The sequence below is a fragment of the Caloenas nicobarica genome, chromosome 7 (assembly GCF_036013445.1).
Source record: "Caloenas nicobarica isolate bCalNic1 chromosome 7, bCalNic1.hap1, whole genome shotgun sequence".
Lineage (NCBI taxonomy): Eukaryota > Metazoa > Chordata > Aves > Columbiformes > Columbidae > Caloenas > Caloenas nicobarica.
In genome coordinates, this window is record NC_088251.1 from 4,033,902 (window position 1) to 4,059,859 (window position 25,958).

General features: G+C 43.1%; 1 protein-coding gene across 1 annotated transcript in view; it reads right to left on the bottom strand.

Annotated features, from left to right (window-relative positions):
* The window catches only part of LHPP (phospholysine phosphohistidine inorganic pyrophosphate phosphatase), a 77,286-nt gene that overhangs the window by 46,604 nt on the left and 4,724 nt on the right, over positions 1-25,958 (bottom strand). The window contains exons 2-6 of the mRNA XM_065639159.1: positions 18,579-18,766; positions 18,066-18,219; positions 15,530-15,593; positions 14,288-14,380; positions 5,721-5,812 (exon numbers count right to left, since the gene is read on the bottom strand). Coding sequence (XP_065495231.1) covers positions 5,721-5,812; positions 14,288-14,380; positions 15,530-15,593; positions 18,066-18,219; positions 18,579-18,766 — 591 coding nt within the window. The remainder of the gene's footprint in view (positions 1-5,720; positions 5,813-14,287; positions 14,381-15,529; positions 15,594-18,065; positions 18,220-18,578; positions 18,767-25,958) is intronic.

Sequence of the window (25,958 nt, forward strand, 5' to 3'; positions counted from 1 at the left end):
GGAGGGTGACGGGTGCCTGCAGTGACAGCGGGTGCTGAGCAGGAGGTGAACACGCTCTATGAAACCTTGGAAAGCCCCTGAGCTGCCTCCTTTCAGGCAGTCCAGCCAGCAGCACCTCAGTTCATGAATTATGTATCTGCGGGGAGGAGCGAAACACAAACACGCCGGACAAGGAGCTGCCAAGGGCTCTGGTGTTACTCACGCCATGGCCACGTCGGGTACAGGACGGTTGCCAGCCCAGGCTGAAAGAGCACATGCTACCGAGACATCGAGGCACCAGAGTAAAAGAGAATGAAAGCAAAATAGCCATTAGCTTTGGATGCTGTTCAGAGTAGGGTCTGGAAGTGCTTTAGTCCCATACATCAAGCCCACCTGGTCCTACTGGCTCTTGCTCCTCGTAGCTGACACTGGCACTACCTCCTCCTTTTTTAGCCCTTCATTTATCAACTTCAGAAGAGGAGAAATGGAAACTTCAAGGCGGCTGCTTCTGCTACTGCACGCGTTGTGTGAATGTGAAGCAAGAGGGGAAGCAAAACTGCAGCACAGGCTGACGCGGTCACTACCACCTTGATTTGCAAAATGCAAATTGCTTCCTTTCCCAAGTGTTTCAGATGTGGCAGCTGAGCAGAGCAGGACTGCTAAGGAAAAGTCTGTCCTTGGACAGGTAGAGAGCAGAACTGGCAAGACTGCTGGGTAATATTGCATTTCCTCACTGGCCTGATACATTCCTCCCTTATTTATCCTTGCCATTACTCCCATCACAGACTGACCTCTTTGCTGATATTCACACTACTTTTTTCAGAACAGCATACAAGCGTTTGTATGGCACCCACCATGGCTATGTCTGGAGCACACTCTGCTTCCTTGAGGTTTATTATGGTACCAACAAATAAATTAACCTGCTAATTAAAGAACAAACAAACAACTCCCCCATTTCTCCTTTAGACTGAAGATAATTAAATTTACACATCAGCTGTAATGCAGCAGAACTCTCTGTTCCCCTTTTCTACATTCAGTTGTGCTTTAGCTCAGGTATCATCTGAATTTAGAATGGAATGGAATGGAATGGAACGGAACGGAATGGAATGGAACGGAATGGATAGAACAGAACAGAACAGGATAGAACAGAACAGGATAGAACAGAACAGAACAGGATAGAATAGAATAGAATAGAATAGAATAGAATAGAATAGAATAGAATAGAATAGAATAGAATAGAATAGAATAGAATAGAATAGAATAGAATAGAATAGAATAGAATAGAATTAGAATAGAATAGAATAGAATTAGAATAGAATAGAATAATTCAGTTGGAAGAGACCTACAACAATCATCTAGTCCAACTGGTATTTCTAATATCAAACTAACTTTACAGGAAAGTAAACACTCGGTTATGTTCACTTAAAGAAACAGAAATACTCAAGGCACACAAAAGATGATCCTTTAGACTCAGAGGGTAAAATCTTCTGTTTGCCAAGGTCACCACTAGCAGTTCAACAATAACGTATTTCCAATGCAATTCGTTATTTTGCATTGGAATTGGCTACACCCTACACTGAAAAGTGGATGGCTGAACGGATTATAACAGCATACTACAGCAGCATAAACTTAATCCTTCTCACAGGCCACTCATTCCTAAAGCACCAGATACTAAAACTGTAATTTCTGTGCCTAGACCTTTGAACATACCAGGAAAATTTAAGGCTGTTGTCAGACGGGTGTGTTTACGCTAAGGCACTGCAGTATTTACTCTGACCTTCCTTTACAAAGCTGATTCAAAGATTATGGTAACCAAATTGTGGTCAAGAAATGGATCAACACATGTGAAGATCCTCACAGGGACAGAGAAAACTGTGATTTGAATATGCAATAAATGGTGAATAAGCCTATGCCTTAGGATTGACTGCGATCAGCTATCACACTAAAATGAAAAGCAACTTGCTGGCACTAGGTTTTAATAAACACTGCTTAAGACATTAACTAACAGGAATTATAATACAACTTCTTACAGTGTAAATATGGGCTGGGAGTCTTTCAATTTAATACTTGAAACAGGCTTAATGATCAGGACTGTGAGGCTACCAGAATGCCTCTGGTTCTGTTTCGGCACACAGGGAGTGTCTCTGCCTGTTTGTCCTCATTACGCGCTTCTGCTACGCTCCACCAGGACCCACGAGATGTGAATAAACTAATAAAACATTCATCTTGGCTGTAGTTAGTGACAAGCTGAGCAAGAAAATGAGGGTGGAGGGATGCTGCTTCTCGGCAGAGCAGGAAGATGTGATGACTTCTTCACAAAAGGTGTCATGAGCTTTTGTTTACTATTACAGTGACAGCTGCAAACTTATCTATATTTATCTATTTTTTATAGAATAATTTTATAATTTCATTTAGGAGGTTACTATAAAGATCCACCCTGTTTTTCTCAATCCCTAATCAGCTGACAATGGTGGCCTAAAAGACCTTTTCTCTGTTATAACTTTTGTCTCGATCACTTCTGGATTTTTCTCCTGGCAAGCTAATTGCCTATAAATCTGAACAAATTCTGCATGTTTTGTTCCATCAGATAAGAGGGACAGATCACAAACCACTTTATTAAGAAAGCCGGGATAATTATTCCCAGAGGATAATTATAAAGTGGGGAAACATGAAGTAACTTGACCCAGTTCTCCTGGAGAACAGTGGCAGAGCTGGAGAGAGACGGCAGCTCTCGCGGGCCCCGATCCTTTTATCCTCCATCCCTGGGGTGTCCTTTATGTCTGTAATGAGATATCTCAGGGGTATTGCAGTGAGATAAATCCCCAATCAAACCCAGAAAATCTCACGTGGGCACTGAGAGGGGATGAACCCACCATTTCGGAGCAGGGGCAGTGGGTACCACTGCCAGGAATGTCCCTGCTCACCAGTGATGGAAAGTTCTTTACTTACAAATCAAGACCTGTGAACAACAAGGAGAAAGGAGTAAGTAATTCTCCCACCTTGCCAAGAACTACCTGCAATTTGATCCACTGACACACCTGAAAAGCTATTTCCAATTTTATGGGGAGACAGTTGAGAAAGCCTCAAAGTAAATCTTCTCTGCTCTAACTTGCACGCAACAAAGAGGAACGAGGATATTACGCAGCATCGCAGAATCAATAGCTATTGTGGAAATTATTAGTTTGATGTCAAGGCCAATTAGCTGCAAGTGGAATTAGCACATACCCTGTGCGGGAAGACAAGTACATGTTCTTCCCTAGATGGGAAAGATGTTGGTTACAAAGGGCCTCCACACAGGCGTGCACAGAAACTTCAGAATTAACGTCAAGATTCCCCAATGCTGGAAAACCTAACAGCAGACAAGAGCCTGCAGCAATCATCTGATCTGTCCTGTAGATGGCACAAAGTGAGAAAGGACAAACCTGGAGACCAGACTGACCATCTGGATTTTACACCAAAGAAAGGCCACACTTGGCCAGCCCAACTACTCATGCACGTTGGAGAATCATGCTGGTTGGGATCAACTCAAAACACACATCTTACTCCTAACGCCTTTCCATTATTGCCCTGACTTGTGCCAACACAAATGGAAATAAGGAGAGCTGCCGCCATACACACTCGTGCACCAGTGGTGACAACGTCTGCCAGTTGGGGACAACATTTAGGTGAGGACGGAGGGGTACAGCAGGACCCCTCGGACCTACAGAACGACATGCAAAATGCCTTCGCTGGTATAGCTTGTGAAAATAACATCATTCCCACTCATCAAGCACTACGTTGCGAAATGCACCTGCAACAATTCCTCAGGATAGTTCCTCTGTTATTCTTCTTTTGGTCTTGAATCAGCTCGGCATGCCGAAGCGAGGCACCACTGCGGTGCAAATGGAAAAAACTGCTCAGGGTTGTAGCAACACAGAGACAACTCAACTGGGGTGATCACCCACGGCCCGAGCTGCACGACCCTCATAACTGAAATCTGTGGAAATTCCACACTCAGCAGTAAAACCCTGAAGCGTTTGTGCTTTACACTTTTGCAAAAACAGCTTGAGATGCTGGGGAGGTGCCAGAGCTGTGGCTGATACTGAACGTGCTAACGGTGCCATCCAGAGGTACTTGGATGCAGCACACAGCTCTGTGTCACCGAGGACTTCCATACAGTGAAAGAGATGACCTATACATCATCTTCTATATCAGACTTTAATCTAAACTGCCATAAAATAATTACATTTTGTGTTATTTTTAATTTATCTTGCCCATCAGCTTTCCTTCACTTTATTTCTCCATCTCTCTCAATACTCACTGTGTGGTTTGGTTTTCCTTGTGTACTAAATCAGTCATTCTTAAAAATATATACATCCCCAACCTCTCTTTGCGAAGAAGAGCTTTTTCATTTTACTCACAACTGCTAACAACAGGACTGGCACCACAAGACACTCATCCATATTTCACTGCCATACAACGGTGTATGATTTCACATAACAGCATCCACACACTCAAACAGGAAACATAACAGTGAAAAACAATCTTTTTTCCCCCTCTAGAACAGCTGATGACTCCCTTTCAGCTGTGAAATCATGACTCAAACTTGATACAAGAAAATGTTTTCCTGGCATATGATTATACATATTTATACGTGTGTGTGTATAGACAGTTTATGGCAGTTGCCTGAACGCTTTGGATCCAGCATCACCTGTGGCACATGTTCTGATGGGCAAAGGATGTCACAGGAGGTATTTGTTCAGCAGCAAACATCTAATTTACCTCTGTGTGCAGAGAAACCTCCTTCGCTGGCACCCGTATCTGGGTGACATTAAGATGTGGATTCACAAAGTGATCCCATTAATATCCCGTTAAAATAAACCATTGAATCCTTATTTTCGCCTTTAGGAAGTTAATGGGATTACACAGATTACAGACAAATATCCCAACAGCATAAACTATACACCCACTTTTTTAATCACTAGGATTTTCTGAGCGTTATTCAGAAAGATAACTGACTTTGAGATGTTGTATCTTAAAGATGCAAAATTACCTAACTACAATACACTTGTATCTGTCTTTTTTTCCCTCAGAAATCACCACCTACTGGTCCTTTAGAATTAAGGCGCCGGGTGTTATTTTATCAATTTATAGAAACTAAAAGGAAAATTGAGCAACAGATTGCCTTGAAAACTAACAAAAGAACTTTTCAGCCTATAGCAAGCACCATTCTCACTTGCCGCATCCCTCCCCGAAAAAAAAGCATCCTTCAGTGTTTGAAAATCAAGAAAAACTGTAAAAATATAAATTATGTTAAATGACAGATAGAATCACAGGATGGTCTGGGTTGGAAGGGACCTTCCAAGCCCATCCAGTGCCCCCCCTGCCATGAGCAGGGACATCTGCACCAGCTCAGGTTGCTCAGAGCCCCGTCCAGCCTGGCCTGGGATGTCTCCAGGGATGGTTCAGCCACCACCTCTCTGGCCAACCTGGGCCAGGCTCTCACCACCCTCAGGGCCAACAATTTCTTCTTCATGTCCAGCCTGAATCTCTTTTAGTTTAAAACCATCACCCCTTGTCCTACTGCAACAGTCCCTGCTAAAAAGTCTGTCCCCATCTTTCCTACCAGCCCCGTTTAAGTATGAAAATTAGAACGCAGCATGTTTGGCAGAAAGGTAAATACAAAAATCATTACCTATGGTTATTTCCTCTCTTTCCACGCTTGCCCCCAAGGAATGTGGGGGTGCAGGGGGGGCACTGACCTGTACTTGCCCGTCCGCACCTGCAGAGCTCTCATTCCGCACTGCTGGGCGCCTCCGACGTCGTTCACAATATCATCCCCGATCATGATGGCCTGTCAAAGCAATGAAATATAGAAAAGCTGTAAGGCGTCAAGTGAATTGTATTTCTACCATACGTCACGCTCCTTTGACATAACAAACAGCTTGATTTGATGTTTTATACTGCCATCGGACAAATTAAACAAGATAATATTGTCATCGTATTGATTAAAAGTCATCCTACCTTGAATGTAATTCATGCTATAGCTCCTCGAGCAATGTACTGGTGCGCTATATATCAGTACAATTTGTAATCCATCACAAAAATCAAAGTGATTCGGCACACAGTTCAAAGAAAACGTCGAATTTTATAGAGTTAGGCCTATTCTGTTCCTATCAATCCACATATGTTATGCTCCAAACAGTTTAAACTAAGCTTAACTTTTAAAAAATTTCTTTAAAATAGGTATTCTAAAAGCTAGTCAAAAGCTTAAGCTTGTGATCACTGAGATGTGTAACTTCACAGAGCTTAATCCCAACACATTCTCAGGTTGATACAGAAATTTGGGAAATCACAGTAAAATCTAATTTATTTGGTTTTGCACGATGCGAGACGATAGGTCCAGGCCTGGTATGGTTTGTGTTACGGTCAGCTTAAGTTTATGGAAATAGTAATAAACTCGATTGAGTAGATTACCTAAAAATATAAATGAGGAAAGACCTTCTGGTTGTACTAAGATTTGTCTGAGCATCTGATGAAACCATGTAGCGCTCATATTGCCTTCCTCGCTTTGTTAAAGATGTTTTAAATTGAAGTGTCTCAACTGCGGGATCTTTTTCATTGACAGCTGCATCTACAAAATTTCACGTGCTTATCATCCTGCATCAAAAAATTATTACATTTCTTTTAATCTTCAAATTTAAAAATGGTTGGAGGGGCTTCATTTTATAGTTTCAACAAAAAACGGTGTATACACAAAACAGTGATCTTCCATTAATAAGCAAAAAATCAGCTTTCAACCTTCCAAAAGCATTCTGGATTATTCTGAAGGAAACAGAAGCAGCACCTAAAACTGGGGAAACACATCAGCTTCGAAAATCCATAATCTATTTTATCTATTAGATTTTAAAGCATGATTTTGCATCTTCTGTATCAAAGTTGAATTTCATCTAAAGTATATTAACTAGTTGTACCTTTAACCACTTGTTCTTTATCTTGTTGAATTATCCTCCTACTTCATTAATGTAACTGTCAGGCTTTCACAACCAGGGCACCTTGCAACGCTCTGGAAATTCCTGCCTGAATTTCCCTTCCTTCCATGTACTTTTGATTATTTTCATACCTGCACATCAGATACACGGAGTCACTACGGAAAAGATTTCTTTTCTTACTAAAGAAATTGCTCTTACATTTTGTGCGGTTTGAGTTTATTCTAAGGTCTGTCATGACAGGTCCTTGTCCCACATACAGGGCTTGGAGGGTTAAAAGGCACGTTTGGAGGGGACCGGGATTGCCATATGTGGTGGCTGGGGACTCCACTGGGCACACACAGAAAGCAAATCCAGAATTTTTCCATCTGTGGAAAAACTGGTAAATTGTCAGAGAGGTCATGGAATGAGGCGCACGCGGCAGAAGCAGCGACTGGCTTCTCCAGAAGGATCAATCCCAAGGGAACGCTGAGTCCTCCATCCAGCTGGCTGCAGCTTTAAGGACAAAAATAACTAGAAAGGCTGTGTTATAGGTGCCATTCTGGTTACCAGTTCTGCCTAACAGAAAATTCTCTTCTTCCTTTGCCTTCCCACGGAAGCAGCTCTTTATTTTCACATAGCACACAATGCACAAGAGCCAGCTCATCTTCTGCGTCACCCACACGTCAGGTCCCACTCTGTGAGCAATCTGCTGGGCAGGACTAAATCATACATAATGAAGTCTAAAAATACTAAAGCTCCAGACCTATTTTTATTAATCATCTAATTACAAGAGAACCTTCTCCCTCTTATGAACTAGCATGTATAGAAAATCTCAGGATACACCTAAAGCCCCAGCTGAACAGAAGATTTTCTGAGAGCGTTCATGAACCAAGCTGAGCTATGAACATGTATCTCTGGAACGGCTTCAGCTGATAATAAAACAAACCCTCTTCTGCGTAACGCACCAGGTGCGTGTGCAAGATTATATATAACAGTTACCAGCCCAGTCTATCTTCTGTGTTGCTTTTAAATGCTGTTCACATGAGGGATGATCATCGTCCCTCAAGAGATGGGACATAATAGGATGCCCTTTCGAGTCAAGGCTCATTTGCCCGCTTCCACGTTGAAGTAGTTCATTTTGAAGCAGTTTATATACATCCACCCTTGCTTCGTTCTGCCTAGAAGAGTCACTGCTGCGGCCAGGCCCTGAGAGCGGCTTTAAGGAGCAGAGAGACGGAAGGACTTGTGACAAAGGGGTCACAGCTGGGGAAAACATGCCCGTAGGGACGGAGCAGCAGCCAAATTAGGGACAGGTAGGTCTGCCTTTCCATCCCTCTGCTCACAAACCGCTTCAAAGCCACCAGATGTAGGAGGGCTCTGTCTTTTTCCTCTCATTATTGGACCATTTCCCTTATCCGCTCTGCTCATGGAAGTGCGTGTGGTCCTAGTAGGATGCCTTCCCCTGTAGATCATTCACCTTCCAAACAAGCAATCCAGCAAGAAATGGGGGGAAAATGATGGGCTAATTTTAAGCATTTAGTGAATAAAAGCACATATACACAGATGAGGAAAACAAAATAATCCCACTGTTAGTGTAGAGCTGCAAAGAACCTGGCAGCAGCACTCCCAGCCAACCACCGTTACCAATTTCCCCCCAAGCTGCTTTGAGGTGTTTAATCATTCTCAACCACTGGCTTTAATAGTTTCTAATCCTCTCTTCTTATAAAATTCCTTCCAACGCCTCCCCGAGAGGGACAGGGAAGGGCTGTGGGGTGGAACCCCAAAGAGCCCGCAGGGGGGACCCCAGGAGCAGACCTGACCTCTGCCACCCACACACCATTTCCTCAGGATGAGATTTCTGGAATAAAGGCAATTCCAGTCCTGTTTCCTCTAAACTCTAAACCTGAATTTCCTCTGAAAAAGGGAACGGGCAGAGTGGGGCAGCCCACCGAGCACTCGCTTGCTTGCCAGGGCTGTATTTTACCCCATCCGGGCAAGTTTTCCCCCAAGATACCCGGCAGCTCTGCAAGTGCAGCTGCAGATGAGCAGCGATGCCTGTCCAGGCCAGCTTGCAGCATACGCATACAAAAATGTACTCCAGCCCCCGGGGATTTCACAGATTTACTATCGGTGAAGGGCAATAATCACTAAAGGAGGAGCAATTATTCCCAAATCATTTAGGATTTAAAAAATCATTGGCAAGAAGATGGAGGTCAAAAGGTGCACTGTCGAGGGAAATAAAAAAACTCTACCTGTCAAATCTGGTTTTAACTTCCTCCCTGACTGCAATATGGTAAGAAAAGAGAGAAAGATATAAAACTGAAAGGTCACATACCCACTGAAAGCACAAATTAAAAGATCCCCATTTGTGTTCACATTTTACACAGGGATCACACCATTAATCTGTTCTATTATTCCGCGGAAGTTACTTTTTTTAGATCTGCCACAAATTTACTACAAAGAAGGGCAAAAATGCAGTGAGACAGTCTCTCTGGTTTTACGATAAGTCATCAAAGAATTAATTTATATTTTCCTAAACCTTATGGCTGGTGAGAGACAGTGCGTGTGGTTGTACACACATAGTACATAAAACCCACGTGTGCCAAAGCTGAGCGAAGCCACCGCTCTTGACGAGTCCCCATCAAACTCAACCCAGATCGGCATGATGATGGAGATGAACGTGATCTCCAAGAATTTGGGGGCAGGAAGGCACAATATAACCCCCGCTGGAGAAACGTCTGTGGCACAGGAATCCCCATCACGGTCAGCGATTTTACTGGTGGTGTCTGGCCACAGAACCAGAGCTGAGTGGAGGTGGGGACTGGTGGTTGGGCCTTGGAACAGGCTGCCCAGGGCAGTGGTGGAGTCACCATCCCTGGAGGGGCTTAAAAGGGGTTTAGACGAGGTTCTCAGGAACATGCTTTAGTGCCAGAGTTATGTTATGGTTGGACTCGATGATCCTGAGGGTCTCTTCCAACTGAAATGATTCTATGATTCTATGATTTTATGACTGACTCCTCTTACCCACAGGAACAGCCAACACTAATGAGCCTCCAGAGATGCTGGTAGGGTGGTGAATGGGAACCTCGCGTATCTTTTGACTGCAAACGGAGTTTCCGCATTCGCTAAAACCACAGAAAAATGTTTATTCAGAAAAGGAACTGTTCCCTGTCCTGGAGTAAGATAATGAATGAGGCAGAAAGACAATTTCCATCCTACGCAGCCATGCCCATGTTGCAGTGCAGTCTTTACTAGGCCAAGCTCAGGTGTGGTACTTTGGAGGCTGGAGCTTATGGAAGATGCAAATGAAGAGGTGCAGAGAAGGAAGTGTGCAAACTTCAACGGAATATTTAACCCAGTTAGTGTTTCTAGAGTCAAATATATTTACGCCTAAGCAGATTTTTGCTACAAGCTTAATTACCTTAATCAAGCTAAATGTGCCAGAGACATAAGGAAATAAAGCTTATATGCAAAATCTTGATCAATGTATTAAACCCCTTCACACAAGAAATACGAGGCATCTACTTCTGTCCCTATTTTCCTTGGCCCAACTGATAATCTCTTAAGCTTCAGGATCTCATATTACTGTTAATTATGTTTCTGTCTTGGAACCACTACCTGAGCAAACACATCGCTCGTGGCCTCTGACCTGGGAGAAACTGCACAACAAGGCAGGTGGAACAAAGAAATATGTTAAACCTCCAGGGCAGATTTCCAAAGCTTGAAACTTGGCTTGGCCGCTTCAGAGGGGACGCCGGCGCGGTGGCAGGTCTGGGGTGACCTCCCTCTGCTCTCACGAGTCACTAATTCCCACCTGAGACTTGCAGGTGGCAGAAACGGGAATTGGTTTAACTACCAGCAGTTTATGCACTCTGGTATGACCTGCCATAACTCCCATTAAAGCAGGACAATTTGCTACAGAGAGAACTTTTTTTATGGTTATATAAAACTACCGGAACCTTAACATTATTTAGGTTTTATTGTAAAGCTGTAAAAATCATCCGCTGTTACAGCTGCCTTAAAACATATGAATTAGCCATTTCAGTAACCTTTAAGATGTGTTATTCTTTGTCATATTACTGAATCATAAGATAGGTCTGGTTACCTCTAAGAGGTTTAAATTTCCAATCTATTAAAGTAATACCGGCAATCTGTTATTTCTAGGCAATTGAGGAAAGGTTAAAATGAAAATTGGACTTCAGGGAGTTGCTCCTATTCTAAGTGCAGGTTGAAAACATCTCGGCAGCAGAAGGCAAAGTCAGGGTCTCGGTAAGAAGCAGTTATCAAGGGAAACGACTGGTGATAACTTTATTGATTAAAGCAGCTTGAGAAATTTAAGATTTGCCACTGTCTAGCATTACTGTGGTGAGACAGCTTTATTAAAAAGGTATTTTCCATTAAAAGTCAGGTGAAGGAAAACTGTAATATGTTTTCAAAAGCACAGCTCACCTACAATGGTTTAATGATGGTATGGATTAAATGCATTCCACAGGTGGAATAAATTATTGGCAAACATTTTATAAAAATAAAGGCAAGTAAAACCAGTCCTTGTCATGTCATTACAAATGCAGGGAAGCATTGCTCATTCAGGAGAAAGATTAAAACGTGATACAGTGCATTACTAAGGAACTTACTGAACTGCATATACTCAGTTTTTGTTATTATGTCTGACTAACTAAACCAACCTGCAAATCCTTCTCAAAAGAACATTAAAGTTGCAAGGTCAAGCGCTCAAAAGTTAGGAAAATATGTTAGAATTCTGGTAGTTTGCTCTGCTCTAATTCGTTGCTCTTATGCATATGCATCATGATCGGGGTTTTAACTCCAGCAGCACGGACTATTTTTTAAATAGTCGGAAGCACAGAGCGACTGGTGCCGTCATGCAGTGGTTCTGCTGTGCTCCTCCTTGGTTAGGGACGACCTCCCTCCATCTCAAAACTTTCTGAATGAAAAAAATCACACCTGCAAAACTAGACATATGACTACAACAAATTGATGGCATTCAACACTAGAAACTAAGCAGAAAAGAGTCTGTGTCAAAATATTAAGTTAGTCACTAATAGCACTACGAATACCTGGCAGTGAATAAATAGTAGTCTCTGCTGGAGACTATTACGGCTTTTCTGTACTTTTCTGTACAAATCCTCCTGAAGTCGATGGGAACCACTCACTGAGGCTCACCCTATGGAACCATTTTTCGCCAGCTTGGTGATGCATTAAATCCAATTTTGTTCCCTGAAGCAAAGTTTTTGAGACAGGAGTTCTGGTGTCCTGCCGCATCCCTGTAACAACAGTCTCCCTCGGTGCCAGGGGCTGACACGGGGTCGACATAATGTGAAAAACAACGTCTGGGGACAACCACACCGTCCTGCCTGTGGAAACGGCAACGCCCCTACACAAGGACAGAAAACCCCAAAAAGAGCTTTTCCCTCCTACTCCTGCACACTGTTTGTTTCTGATACAAGCAGAAAGGAAACACAAACCTTACTGCATCTCATTTAGACAAACAGTATCCAAGGGCTGAGCTCGGTGAGTTTTGGTTTCTTTCTTTGCTCTTTTTTCCCAGCTACTTCTTCCTCAAATGACATTCTGTGTCTGAAATGGAATTTTTGGTTTGATGGTTGGATCGAATAATTGCCGTGGCTGTACCTGGGATCCCGTGTTCAGGCTGAGCTACCTTGTGACTGGGAAAATATCGACAAGCCGAAGGGCGCAGAGAAAAGAGCAGGGCAGGGAGTTGGGAGGCAGAGGGACCGAATCCCAGAGGATGCTGCTGAGACCTAAACACACAGTTTTACTCAGAGACAACTACTGTAATGACAACAAGTCTGCAGGTAATTGGGGGGAGAAAACATCCAGGAAGACAAGCAATTATTTTGGTTGTTACCTGGAGTAGAAGGAGAAATAAGGAGAGACAGTTTAAAAAGGAAACATCCCCACAAATCTCCGAACAAGCTGCCTGCCCATGAGATCTACCCGCTGTGAACACCGTCCCTGTAGTACTTACAGAACCCCAGTTGTTTGGCTCACTGAAAACTACTCTGGACAAAACACTAATAAACGTGGAGCAGGGAACACTCCTGCACAGGGAAGAAGATGGATTACATGGCCTACTAGGTCTTTTCCATCTCCCCGCTCAATAATAAAGTAAAACTCAAGCACATACTGAATTACAGGGCCATAATTTCACCTCCAGGCTCTGGGGACCTACAAGCCACCCAAACTTCACTCCTGTTGTTTATAATGTCACCAAACCCCCCTGATGGAATTATTACGTTGTAATTCACTGCTGTCTGTGAGTCATCTCATACTCATCCCCGTGTCCTGTGTGACATAACAACAAATCAATAAAAAGGATCTGGGCACAACTACAGAGACGGGAAAAAAAGGGCTGTACTAAGCAAGCAGGGAGCGTCACACAGTCAGCGTGTTTCTGGAAAACGTAATGAACCCGATAACACGGGAGGAGTTTTGGGGTCACTCAGCGCTTCCCATTCACTGAAATTAGAAAATACTTCACTTCTGCCTTTCCCTTTTGCTAAAAAAAGGTAGGCAGTGTGACACTAAAGGTCATAAATAACATTTTGGCTGCAATTGCACCATGCTGCAGCCTCCAGTCACCACGGGGACTGCCAGGCATTGGGGCACCTCTCATCTTGTGAGGCACATCTTTCATAATTTCTTGGGAAAACTAACTTTTATTCTTTTGTAGTGTTTTTTTTACCCTCCAAATAAAGGAATTTCACAAGAGAAGTGCATGTTGTTTTGAACTATATGGTTTAGGAGGAAGGCAAATAAGAAAGCACAACACAAGTGGAAGAAACCACGGTGGAGAATGGAGGGATGGGCGGAAGACTCTAAATTGGGTAGAGGAATGGATGGCACGAGTCAGAGCAATGAGAGACAGACGGGAATGAAAAGGGAAATAACAGGCAGTCAAAAACAACCCTCAAAAACCAGAGAAAATAATGTCCTGCCTTTCGGGTGGGTAACAAGTACGCACAGGGCAGAAGAACTCAACAGGTCAGCATTTACCCTCTTGGCTGCCAGTCCACTTTTGTCTACTTTGCACGATTTGATAAAATGGGCAAAAATGAGGGTTTTCCCCTCTGAAGCACTTTTTCATGTTTGTTTGTTTGAATAACTCATAGGAAGATCGTGAACACAAATATTTCTCTGCACACTGGCTCTGAAAATAAATATTTGCATATCCACCCAGAGTTTACCATGTTGTCCTGACCACATTCCCTTCAACTTCTTCTGTAACTTTCCATGAATGACAGCAAACCACAACAAAAAAAGCAGCAGTGGGTGTAACTACGTGGCACAGCCAGTGGTCACGGCATCAGGAACCTTACCTGCTGTGGTGGAACTCCCATTTCTGCTAAGGCTGACTCAAAAAACATTTTTGCTGGTTTTCCCACTACCTCAGCTTCAATATCACAAGCATACTGGAAAAAAAAAAAGAAGAGAGACACACAAAAATGCTGGTGAGAAAAGGATTTGTCCAATTCTGTAACTCCAGTCAATTGTATAAAAATTATGTGATTGTTGATTTTTACCCTTAAATACCACAATGGAATAGCGAGTGAAGGCGCATATCAGAGAATTTGGGTAACATAAGTGTTTGATGTTCTCTGGCAGGAGAGAAAGTCCTCCTGAAAAAATCTCAAGTTACAAACCTGTTACATTCTCCATCATGAGAACATTCTTCACACTCGGGTCCAGTATTGCTCATTTTTGTAAGAGCATCACTCTTAAAGAAACAGCAAATATCCTTCACACAAAATGATCAAAAGCCTTAAAAGATGTTGAGGGTTTCTTCAACCACCAGGCACGTTTTTAATGATTCAAGTGACCAGCCAGAAATGAAAACTTATTTTCCTGCAACTGAATATCAGTGCTATGCTGAAAAAAAAAGTGTTTCTACCTTATTCCTAGGTAACTAGAAGCCTGAACTTAATTGGGAGGCGAAAACTCTCCTCAAAACTCACATAGATACAAATGAATGTGCTGCAAGCATGCATTATATCCACTGTCTTTTCTGCTTGTATATCACCCTACTTTGTTTTATTCTCTGTATTCACAGTGTATTTTTTTAATCTCTCTGCAAGCCTATAAAAGGGATAATAATGATTCTCTCCTTCTCTCACTCTTAGGTTGGGTTCCCGTTGTGTACAGAATTAATCAGGCTTAAAACCAGGGTTGCACTAAAGTATCCTGCTGAATAAGAGCCTTTTGCTGTAAACTGTGGAGGGCAAGGGCTGTGTTAACAGCGCTACACCAAACATAAAATGGACCTTCAGATTTTCTTGCAGAAAATTTTCCAGGTTTTTCGTTTCTGACTCATTCTTTTAAGGGCCTCACTTCCAATAATGGCACCACATTTTAAAGGTTCACATTTTAAATACAGGAAAAATGAACAAAGCCAGGAAAAAAAAAATGAATCTGCTCGTCTTTAGAATGCAGCAAATGATTTGCAATCTGTGGAAACTTCCTCCGCCAAGGTGAGTAATTACAGAAGATGACCCATATTTATACCAGTTACTCTTTTAACAAGGTGCACAGAGCGAGTAAGCAAAATGCAGGCTATAAAATACCTCTAATGCCTTCATATATGCTCCAACATCAAGTTTCAGACCATCGGTTTCTTTATAGTAGCGTCTGGAAATGAAAGTGATAAAGTTCCAATGAAACGGCAGTTAAATAGAAAGAAACCACGTTTTATTATTTCTGTGCCTATACAGATGTCCATATGGCTGCAACAAAAAGTCAAGTCATCAGAAACTCTGGAGCCTCAATTTAACGCCAGGAATCAAGTAAAGGACGGGCTGGGTATCGTGCAGCGTTGGGGGAAAGATCTCGGACCAGACGCCCATCTGCGACACAACTCCCCTGGTTCAAAGGGATTTCAACTCCCTCATATCAGGGACGAACTTGGCCTGTGTTTTATCACAGGGAGTGAAGAACAGCAGTTACTTTGCTCCTCCTTTAATCAGAGACGGAGATCCCTTGGCAGATAGGAGAGGAGGGCTGGCACCAACCAGCAGCTGTGACACCTGCAAGGGGACCCCAAACTTGCTATGGAGACCACAAAATCAGTATTTTCACAGTGGGTTTTTTTTTGACTAGCAATTCACACTAATGCAGGTTTTCCAAGCTCTCCTGATCAGAGCAAAGACACGTTTCTATATGACAGGGAAAAAAGGATGAGCAGTCAGATACGGTTTTATGTCTTATCCTTCTGCCATTTTTGATTATTCAGCACAGCCTCCCTTTAAAATGACCACTTGACCTTTGCTAGAACAGCCATTAACCTTCTATAGCCTAGCGTAAACAGCTTAATTTTCTGACAGTGGCATGACAGAAGAAATTACAAAGCCAATTCCCACTCTCAGCCCAAAACAGATGCTAAATGTAAATCACTCCATTTTCAGGAGGAGGGCATTCTGCTTCAGTGACTCTGACACTTTGGGTTTCTGTGGAATGAACTAAAACTTCAACCAAGATCAACCTACTTGCCCAAGGTAGGCACCGTGTTAAGGTCCACCCAATTACACCGATGCTGCACGTTAAAAACGAAGCTGGATTTTATATATGGCCCTTTGCACCAACAAAGCTTCTCTAGTTAGGTGAACAATTAATCCAATTTATAATCTCCCTTCTTTGAGTCAGAGAACTTACCTACCAGGGTAACTTATTCAGAACTCATGTTCACGTTACTTAAACCATCGGTCGCTAAAAAAAATGTGCTCATGGTGAAAACTGAGTTCAGAATATCCCAAAATCTATATTTATAACACTTAAAAAAAATAACAGCAGGTCTGTTTTAGAGCTGTCTACATCAATGAATGGCAAATGAAATAAATGCTTTTAAATACACAAGGTACAAAGGCATTTTTGCATTGACCATGTTGCAAATCTTGAACAAAGGTTGATTCTATATTTCATTTTGAAAGGTGGCATTACCTAACGCAAAACTTGGTTATTTTATGTACAGTAGCCATTCTGCTGTTGGCTCAACATTTTCTCCTTGTCTTTCTAACTGAGGAACCGTAAGGATTTTTCACTCATGCTGTCAGATCAGAGCACAAGCGTCAGGTACAACACAATGGATTTAACTGCTCCTTCCCGCTGATAAGTTCTACCCAGCTGGATCAATAGCCCGCAAACTAAGAAGGGTTTTTGTGCCCATTATGGTCTGTTGAACCACTGAAAAAAGTTGTCACTACAGTTTCCTCAAGCTAAACATACACAGTCTTTTTAAAGCCCATATATTGCACAATACATAAGAATAACTCCTTCAAGACTATTGGGATTTGTAATTATTCAGCACTGACATTAATAATCTCCTGTTTAAAATCTCCAAATACATCTAACTGAATTGTTTTAAGGAAACATGCAAATTCCCTGGCAGGATACCTCCTGCATGTGAACACGGGAGGTTAAAATTTACCTTTAATGTTCAGAGAATAACTAAAAATATATTTTGATATTCAAACTATCAAAGCAATTGATCTGTCAGATCAAAAGCACAGGTGCTTTTGCAGGCCTTCGCCGTACACACCAGCCCAACTACTTCTCAATACGTCCTTGGGCTCTCCCCTTAGGTCTTGGCCACCGCACTTTGCTCACAATCTGAGGAACATCTACGGACATCTCCAACATAATTGAGGTGGAGTCTGTGCAGTGCAGCTACTTCCATAAAATGATACAGTTTCCATATTAGCAACTAAAAACTCTCTTGGCTTCTTATTCCTCATGTATAGCAATTCTCAAGCCACCAGCATGAAAGTGCCTCCTTATATATAACATTTTCATACGTATGTTCAACCTGCAGAGACGCTAATGCCAACTTTCAGACACGGTATCTTTAAGTACCACTCAAACAGAAAGGAATCATTTACATCATATAGATCATTAGCCACATCCAGTATCAAGTCTCAACCACTACAAATGTGGGCAGGATTCAAAGCTGGAAGAAGAAAGCTGGCTGACTGTTGCCTGAAACAGAATTTTTAAAAGTTGGTGGTGTGAATGCCCACACTGATATCTGGCCTCCATTACATACAAAAATACTGGGCAAAATTAAAAACTATAGAGGCTAGAGACAGAAATAAACAGTGCTTAACTCACCCTCTGCCAAGGGAGATCAAAACAGGCTTCTCCATCCCAATGAGAACTCGGAAAGCTTCATTCAGGTTTGCATAGGTGAAGTTTTCTGCTGCATCTCCGATAACCACGCAGTTTGGGTTTGTTTTATCGATCCCAGCAAATTCAGGGACAAGATCTGCAGAAGGAGGAAAAAAAATAAATAAAATCCACAAATCCCTTACCATTTCAGATCCCATTGGAACTGACGGTTTTCCCCCAGATGTGTGTTTGCTTTCATTCGTTCATCAACACATTAAAATTAAAAAAAGAATCCAAGTCTGATCTGAATCAACTGTTCTTCAGACCCCCTCTACTCCTGCCTGGATCCTGCTATATTTTAGAGTCTCGGGACTAAGGAAAAGCTTTTCCCTGTAGGAAAACAACAGCTGGGAGCTCTTCCCCCCACAAGCTATGGGAATTCAGTGCTCTGTGGCAAACGCCCACGTCTCTCTGGGGTGTCCCCATGTCCCAGCAGCTGCTGCAGCGTTGTCCCACCGTCGTGCACGAGCAAGTGCGGCCTCAGGTTCCGCTCCTTCAAGATGCGACAGGCTGCCGGGGCCGGGGCGGTGACTTCGGCCACCGAGATGTCAAAGCCCAAGCCCTGGAGCTTCTTCACAAACTCCTCCCGCGTCGCTTGGGTCTCGTTAGTGCAGAACCGCAGCTTCAGGCCAGATGCTTTGATCCTGTTGAGGAAAAGCAACAGAGGGTTAAGCGGGCGTAGAAAAGGAGTTAGGAGTATCGGCTTTGCTGTCCTACGCCTAGGTCGGGTAACGTACAATAAAAACGCAAAGAGGAGATGCCAGAACAGGGGCAGGATGCCTTACCATGATGAAGATATACCTAAGATATATTGATTATGGGCACTAGAGACGCAGTTTTCATGTGTGGGGCCCTTTCTATAGCATGTAGGTGTCCTTCTGGCACAGAGAGCTAAGCTGAAGAGGCAGCAGAGGCGATGCCCACCATCCCCAGACACCGCAGTCGGTCACGCACACGCTCCCTCCGCACACCAAACCCCCCCCCAAATCCAGTTTCTTTTCTTTAAACTGGTCCATGGATGTAGACACGCGTGACCTGAGGGCACCGCACAGCCATGAGTGCTGGTTATTAGCATTTTAACTGGGATTTTCACCTTTCCACCCATCAATCACGGGCTGCAGGGATCTGTTGGAGGCACCAGCGAGGCTTCGCACTTCTGCAGGTAAGAAGCCAGATAGTTGCAACGATGCTTGCAGCAACATCGGGGTGGCTGCAGTTATATTTGTCACTTAATCTCTCATAAAACACCTGTGCTGCTACTGGGTGGGTAATCCTGAAAAATACGGCGCTTCAACCAATTCATTAATAAATGTTTGCAGGCAAATGGCTTCTCAATGGAAAAGAACATGGTCCCAGGTGCCCAGAGCCAAGGACGTGGTTCCTGTGGATCCCAAACCAAGCTGGGGTGACCTACTGGGGATGTCACAAAAAGGTCTTTTCTTCAAGGATGAGTTGGCAGCTACTTGGAGAACCAAGGTATTTCCAAGTGGCCAAGGAAAATCAGAAGCATTGAGAATGTACCACAATTTTTTAAAATATATTTGCCAAAAGGGCTGTCACTCAGCTCCTCAAATGTATTAAAATCCCTAACTTTTGTCAGTTTTAGTGAGAATTTGTACAAAATTATCTTTGAGGACATAAGCTAATATAGGTTTAGATACCTAGGTGAGTTTGGGACTATGTTTATAAATTCATATTAAAATATTATTACATTTCTTTACATTAGGATGAAATAGGACTTTCCTATTAGGAAAGCCCCTGCATCGACTCTCAAGACAACAAAACATGGTGGGTTCCTTTTCTAGGGAAGATGATCCCCATCGGTCGGTGTAAACACCAAAGTCACCTCAAGGCAACACACCCGATGACGAACTTTCCACCAAAGGATTCTTAGAAATCTGGTCCTGACCCAGAGAGCCCCATCCACCCATTAAAACCGCACGCCAGTGTCTTCTTCAATAGCTCAGGTGATTCATTTCTTTCTTATTATTTGTCTTTCCTAATCATAGGTATGTGAATTATCAATTACACTTAGTGGTTAATTGCCCTTCATAAAGATAGCTTTTCTATTTTAAATTAGGCAGTTAATATATTGTAACTAATAGCATCCACTTGTACGTTATAAATATATCTTCATTGATTGGAGCAGTGAATGTGAGATTCACTCACAAGTTAATGAAGCAATTGAGTGAAGAAGTGCAGGGTGTACCCAGGGAATAATTATTGTTAATGAATTATGATGTGACCTTCTCAGAACAATGAACAATTGGTGTGACAGTGGGATGACAGTATTCCACATCTGTTATTCAAAACACGGTTTCAGCTGTAGTTAAAAAGCAAAGCAGTGTAATTTGGATATATAACGAACTTTAACAGAGTGTGCCATGGTTAAAAAAAAAATGTTATTCTAAATGCAAAGCCTATCTGCCCACTCTTAGGAAAAAAACCCCGTGATTCATACCTGCCTGGAAGCAGACATTCATTGAATAAGAATCTATCTTTTCTCTTCCTAAAGGTCAACGAAATGAATCCACGATCAACATTAATCCCCGATTTGCACAGATCATCGAGCACCCTCACGGGTCAGCTTGGTGAAAGCAAAGACTCCGTTTTCCTACACTACAAATTTAACTTCCTTCTCGGAATTTTAGATGAAAAACAAGAGTTACCACTTCTGAAAGGTCTGACCAAAGCAGAAGTCTGCACACATCCTGGACAGCTTCACACCTTTGTGGCCATCAGCAATCACCACGTCAACAAATGAGCCCAGTAAATGCTTAGGATGAGGTGGGGTCTGCAAAGAGTGAGGCCAACATGGTCAGAAAATGGGGAGTCCTCCGGTGAAACATGGAAAGGACTCTCAAAAAATAGTCTAGAACACTGTACAAAAGAAAAATCTCCAAGAACTCCAAAGACGACATTTCTCAAAAATACCTTTTCAATGAAACACCAAAGTCAGCATCTCCAAAGAGATCCTCTGCTCACTCTCTGCAGCAACCAACCATTAACCCAGAGCTTAAATAATGAGGGAGAGCTTTTAACAACATGGGGGAAATCCTGGCTCTGCTCGTGTTTACAGCAAAACTCCCCTTCAGTTTTCACGGTCAGGTTTTGCAGCAGGAGGAGCTAAAAGAGACGACAGAAAGGTCTGGTGGAGGCGAGAGGCTTTGCACAGCGAGCCAGTGCGGTACTGGGGACACCGCCAATAAGATGGGCAGCTTAACTGGAAACCTCGAGCTACTGAGCTGACCCAGCGTTCACACTTCAAAAAGCACGTGCAGAGCAAGTTACTGCGATTTCCAGCTCCGGCAAGCGTGGGGATGTTAGAAGAATAAAGAACAAAATTTGTAATGTCACGCTTTATCAGATTAGAGAGGGAGGAGAGATAGGGAGATTATTAAAAGCAAGGGATTAGATACCTGCAAGTACAGAAGAATGAGGCAACACACATTTTATCAAGATCTCCAGCGTATTACAGATTTATCAGTATCTGTATTACAGATTTATCAGTATCTACACTACAGAAGCCCAGGCACACCCAGGAAGCCACATCAATCAGGGCTGACTTCCATCCACCGCGGTCATGATAAAAATCCCAGTCAGATCCAGAAGCACCAGAAATTAATCCCGATTAGAGCAAAACCAAGCACGTGGACTGACAGCACTGGCTCCAACGCTGTGGTCCAGGTAGCTGTGGATGTCCCAAGGCCACCTCTCGCTCATCATCATCGCATCACCGTCAGATAAACCCGCTGTTTCCAACACGACTGCTCACACCAATCCTAACACCCGTGGGCAGGAACAGGGGAACTTGAACTTCACCCGTGTGCGCGGAGCTGCACACGAAGCTTCTGATGTTTCAGGGTGTCACAAACGGCGAACTCGGCTAAAAGCATCTCTGCGGCAGAAGGAACGTGTCGGAGTCCCTCCCCGAGGGGATGGCGGAGGGTGCAGGGCAGCAGGGAGCGGAGCACAGCCCAGTTACAGCCCTCCAGTTGCACACTGGTCATACTGGGACGGCAGGCACCGGCTGCCCGGGGAGCTGCCACCACACACAGGCGCTGAAGCCGAGGGAAAAAATCACGAAAGAAACTTCCAAGCCCAAAATTATAAGCGGAAAGATGAGCGCCCAGCTAAAGCGCCAACAGGTGGGTAAGACTTTCTCTAAGCCTTACCAGAGGAGGGATTTAAACCCAATCTAGATAGAAACAACCGCTCATTCGCCCAAACAGTCCCTAAATCTAGAACCGGGGCACCCACCCAGCTCCGGGCACACCATGAGCACATGTATATGGGAGAGATGCAAATGAGGATTTTATTTTCAGCCCCGTGCTGCCCATCACGCCACGGCGGCTCTTTGAACTGACCTTTACCTCGTTCTGCCAGAGCGGGACACGACGCTGAGTGACAATGTCCCACAATGCAATTACCGTGCGTCAGATGAGCCGGTCCCTTACAAATCACCTCGAACTTTACACATCTGCTGGCTGTCAGCATCTGCCAGGTTCACTCACCCGAAAATAATGAAAAAAACTCTCATTATTGTTCCATATCAGGTAAAGTGTTAGGACAATTATTAGACATCCTGACTGACCTTGCGCGGACTCAACCAACTGCCCTTGCCAACCTCTATGGGCAGCTTTTGGGCATATAAAACTAAAAAAACTCCTCTTTCAGATGATGTAAATGTTACGACACCAGTAAGAAAAGAAATGGCCCCGGGATCTAGGCTGGAAGCCAGCACTCCTTCTTAAATTCACATTGCCCTGCACACGGCAGACAGAAACTAAGGACACGGTATAACGCTAAACTTCAAATTTCCCACCTTTGACCACACAGTTTTTGCAGCAACAGTTTTTCCTGACACAGGAGCAGAAGGAGAGTCCAGGGGGGGCAGAAAGCAAAACCCTGGAAAGGGCAACAAGCCAGAGCTGGGCAACCATCCAACACCAACTTCAAAGGGGTTTAGAAGAGTGCTCGTTATGAGATTTCCAGAACTGGCTTTTTATCTTGGTTTTGGTTTTTCAGAGTGTGGGGGTTTTTTTGTTTGGTTTTGTTTTTATTTTTTAATTTAGAAGAAAAGGAAGTGTGCTAAGCACTTACGCTGAACTCTGGGCAGGGCTAATGTTTTCTTATTGCCTTCTGCAAGCACCAGGGTGCTGGTGCTACAGGTAAAACATCTCCTGTCAAGAGACGAAACCGAGCTAAGAAACTGAGCATAATGGTCAAAAGCAGCGATGACCTGTCTAGTTCTAAAGTCAATAGAGAAGAAAGAGTTTGAAAAGAGCAGAAATTATCCCGGTCCTTTAGCCTGTCTGGCTGATGGAGAACCATGGGACATGATGTGGTTTTAGCCCACGTCTAAGAAACACACTCAAAATGACAAATTAAAATGGGTTTTGCGACAAGACATCGGTCCCAGTCCTCAACAGCCTGTGTAACAGTGGGTAAAATCTCATCCGGACCACAAAACAGTGAGTGATCAGGACAACGGGAGGTATCAAATTCTCCTTCAGACACTGCTGAGGAGCAGGCAATGGGATGGTTTTCCATTGTGTGAGACTATGTTACATCTATGAATTAATGTAAATCCCGAGACTGATCTTGCAGGGTTTTCGCAGGAAAACCTCCAAACCTCCCACTGCTGGAGCAAGACACACACCTGAGAAGAGGATGGAAAAGGGTTTTCTGGGGTCCAGCTGTGGAAATACCTGTGTGGGAGGAATATATTCACTCTGCTTTATGTGCTCTCTCCTTAAAACGCGTATTTGTGCAAATAATGCCTTATACTTTCTCCGCGAATCCGCAATAATGCTATTTTAGTGGCTATTTCAGCGGCAAGCATTTTTCATCTTTCATTTCAGCTCCTGAAATGACACCAAGCAAACTGATTTTATTTCAAAATCTGAAGGAGGCTGGCTGTAAAAGCCCTCGTCCATCCTTAGTTTCTTTGGCCAGCTTTTACAGCACAAGCCTCTCCCAGTTCCACAGAAAACACTGAATTTCCCGGTGTTTTGCTCGGTGGGTGCGAAGGGATCAGAGCAGTGTGGATTAAACCTCGTGACACAGCGACTTGGTTGCTTTCTCCTTGTTCCTTCTCTGTCCCAGTGTCCGAATTTTTCCATTCCTCTGATTTCTGCCATCTTCACAGCACATCCAAACTGCTTCAATCTTGCTGTCACATCCCCGATGCTCCTTTCGTCCCCTGATCTCCTGGTGCTTCCATTCACTGATGCCCTGACATTGGTCCTGAGTACAGCCCAGCTCATTAAAACTCCCGTTCTCCAGTGGTCCAGCTTTCTGCTTTATATATTATTAGTAAGGAGCTGACAAACCCTTACGTACCGCACTTTCTGGCCCTGCTCCCCCTTGCATTCTTGTGTCTGAAACTCATCTGCCCCCTCACGAGTACAATTTCCTCCCCAGCCCCATATGGCTCACCTTGCCCTATATATAGAAGTGGATAATTTGGAGGGGATCCAAAGGAGGGATTGCAAAAGGGATTAAAAAAAAATAGGAGGGCATTACATTTGAACAGGAATGAAGGCGAATTTAAAGGCACATGTGAAGGAGCCACAAGAAAAGAGGCCAATGTTATTTAAGGGTGAAATAAGAAAGGGTACCATTGTAAAAGTAAAGACTCTGGAAAAACAACTTTGAGACACTGTTTGGCAGCAAAAACTGACAAATCACTTAATTGTTCAAAGTAAACTTTAAAAATATAGCAACACTTTTCATTTAGGTATTTCAACCATCCTGATTTTTTTTCAGAGATAGAAATAAATACTGGAACTTGCACATCAAAGCAAACACAAGGTCCATCTTGTCCTGGATTTTCTACAAAGGCTGCCCCTCCCTGACACACTGAAATCAGCTGCATACCAGAATTACTGAACAAAATACCATAAATCATATTCTACCTGTCTGAACACAAAGGTAGACAACAGATTTACCTACAGATTTGTAGACAACACTAAGTCACAACAGTGAAATCTAGAATTAAGTATTTAAAAAAAAAAATCAACACATGGTTTTGAAACGAATCTGCAGAAAGGAAGCACAAGGCAGAAGAAAAATCTTCCCAGTCCATTGTGTTCAGTAACAAGAGACATTTAATTGCTGCAGATTACCAAATTAGCTTAACGTATTACACCTGGGAGCTCCAGACTTTAACCACACTGCAGGAATTGAATCAGGGCTTCTCACCTCCCCTTGTAGTGGCTGGTTGGTTGTTGCTCCACAGCAACACCACACCGAGTAGGGTTCAAACATATGGGTGTCTTTTGTAACAAAAGAAAACTCCGGTAGACTTTAAATATTTGGTAACTCACCACTTCGGAGCCGTCAGGAAAAAAAATCCGAACTTTGGGGATTCAGTTAACATGAACAGGTCTGGAATATATTTATTTGCATTAAGCAAAATATTTTTATGGACAATATAAGGAATCATACTCCAATAGCTTTCGTTCTGTGCTAAAAGCAGTTGGTTTTTTGCCTCTGAAGCTACTAATTATGCCATTGAAATTTCAGTCAAAAGCAAGTTATCTTTGTCACTGTAGAATTCTTACTTTGTATACAAACAGCACCTGTTTGTAAACAATGAATTCTATTTCTGGAAAAAAAAGAAAGTAAATTGCCAAAAGCTTTCATTTAGCCTATTTCATAGAGAAAGAATTCGCTCTCACACGCTCTGCTCGCCTTCTTTAGAAAGTACCGTACTGTTTCATTGCAGTAGCTCAAAGACCAAGCTGTGCTCCAGCAAACACGGTGTGATTTTAATCTGGAAGCAATCGACTGCTTCCACAGCATCACTTGGAAAACGAGCACAGAACCCAC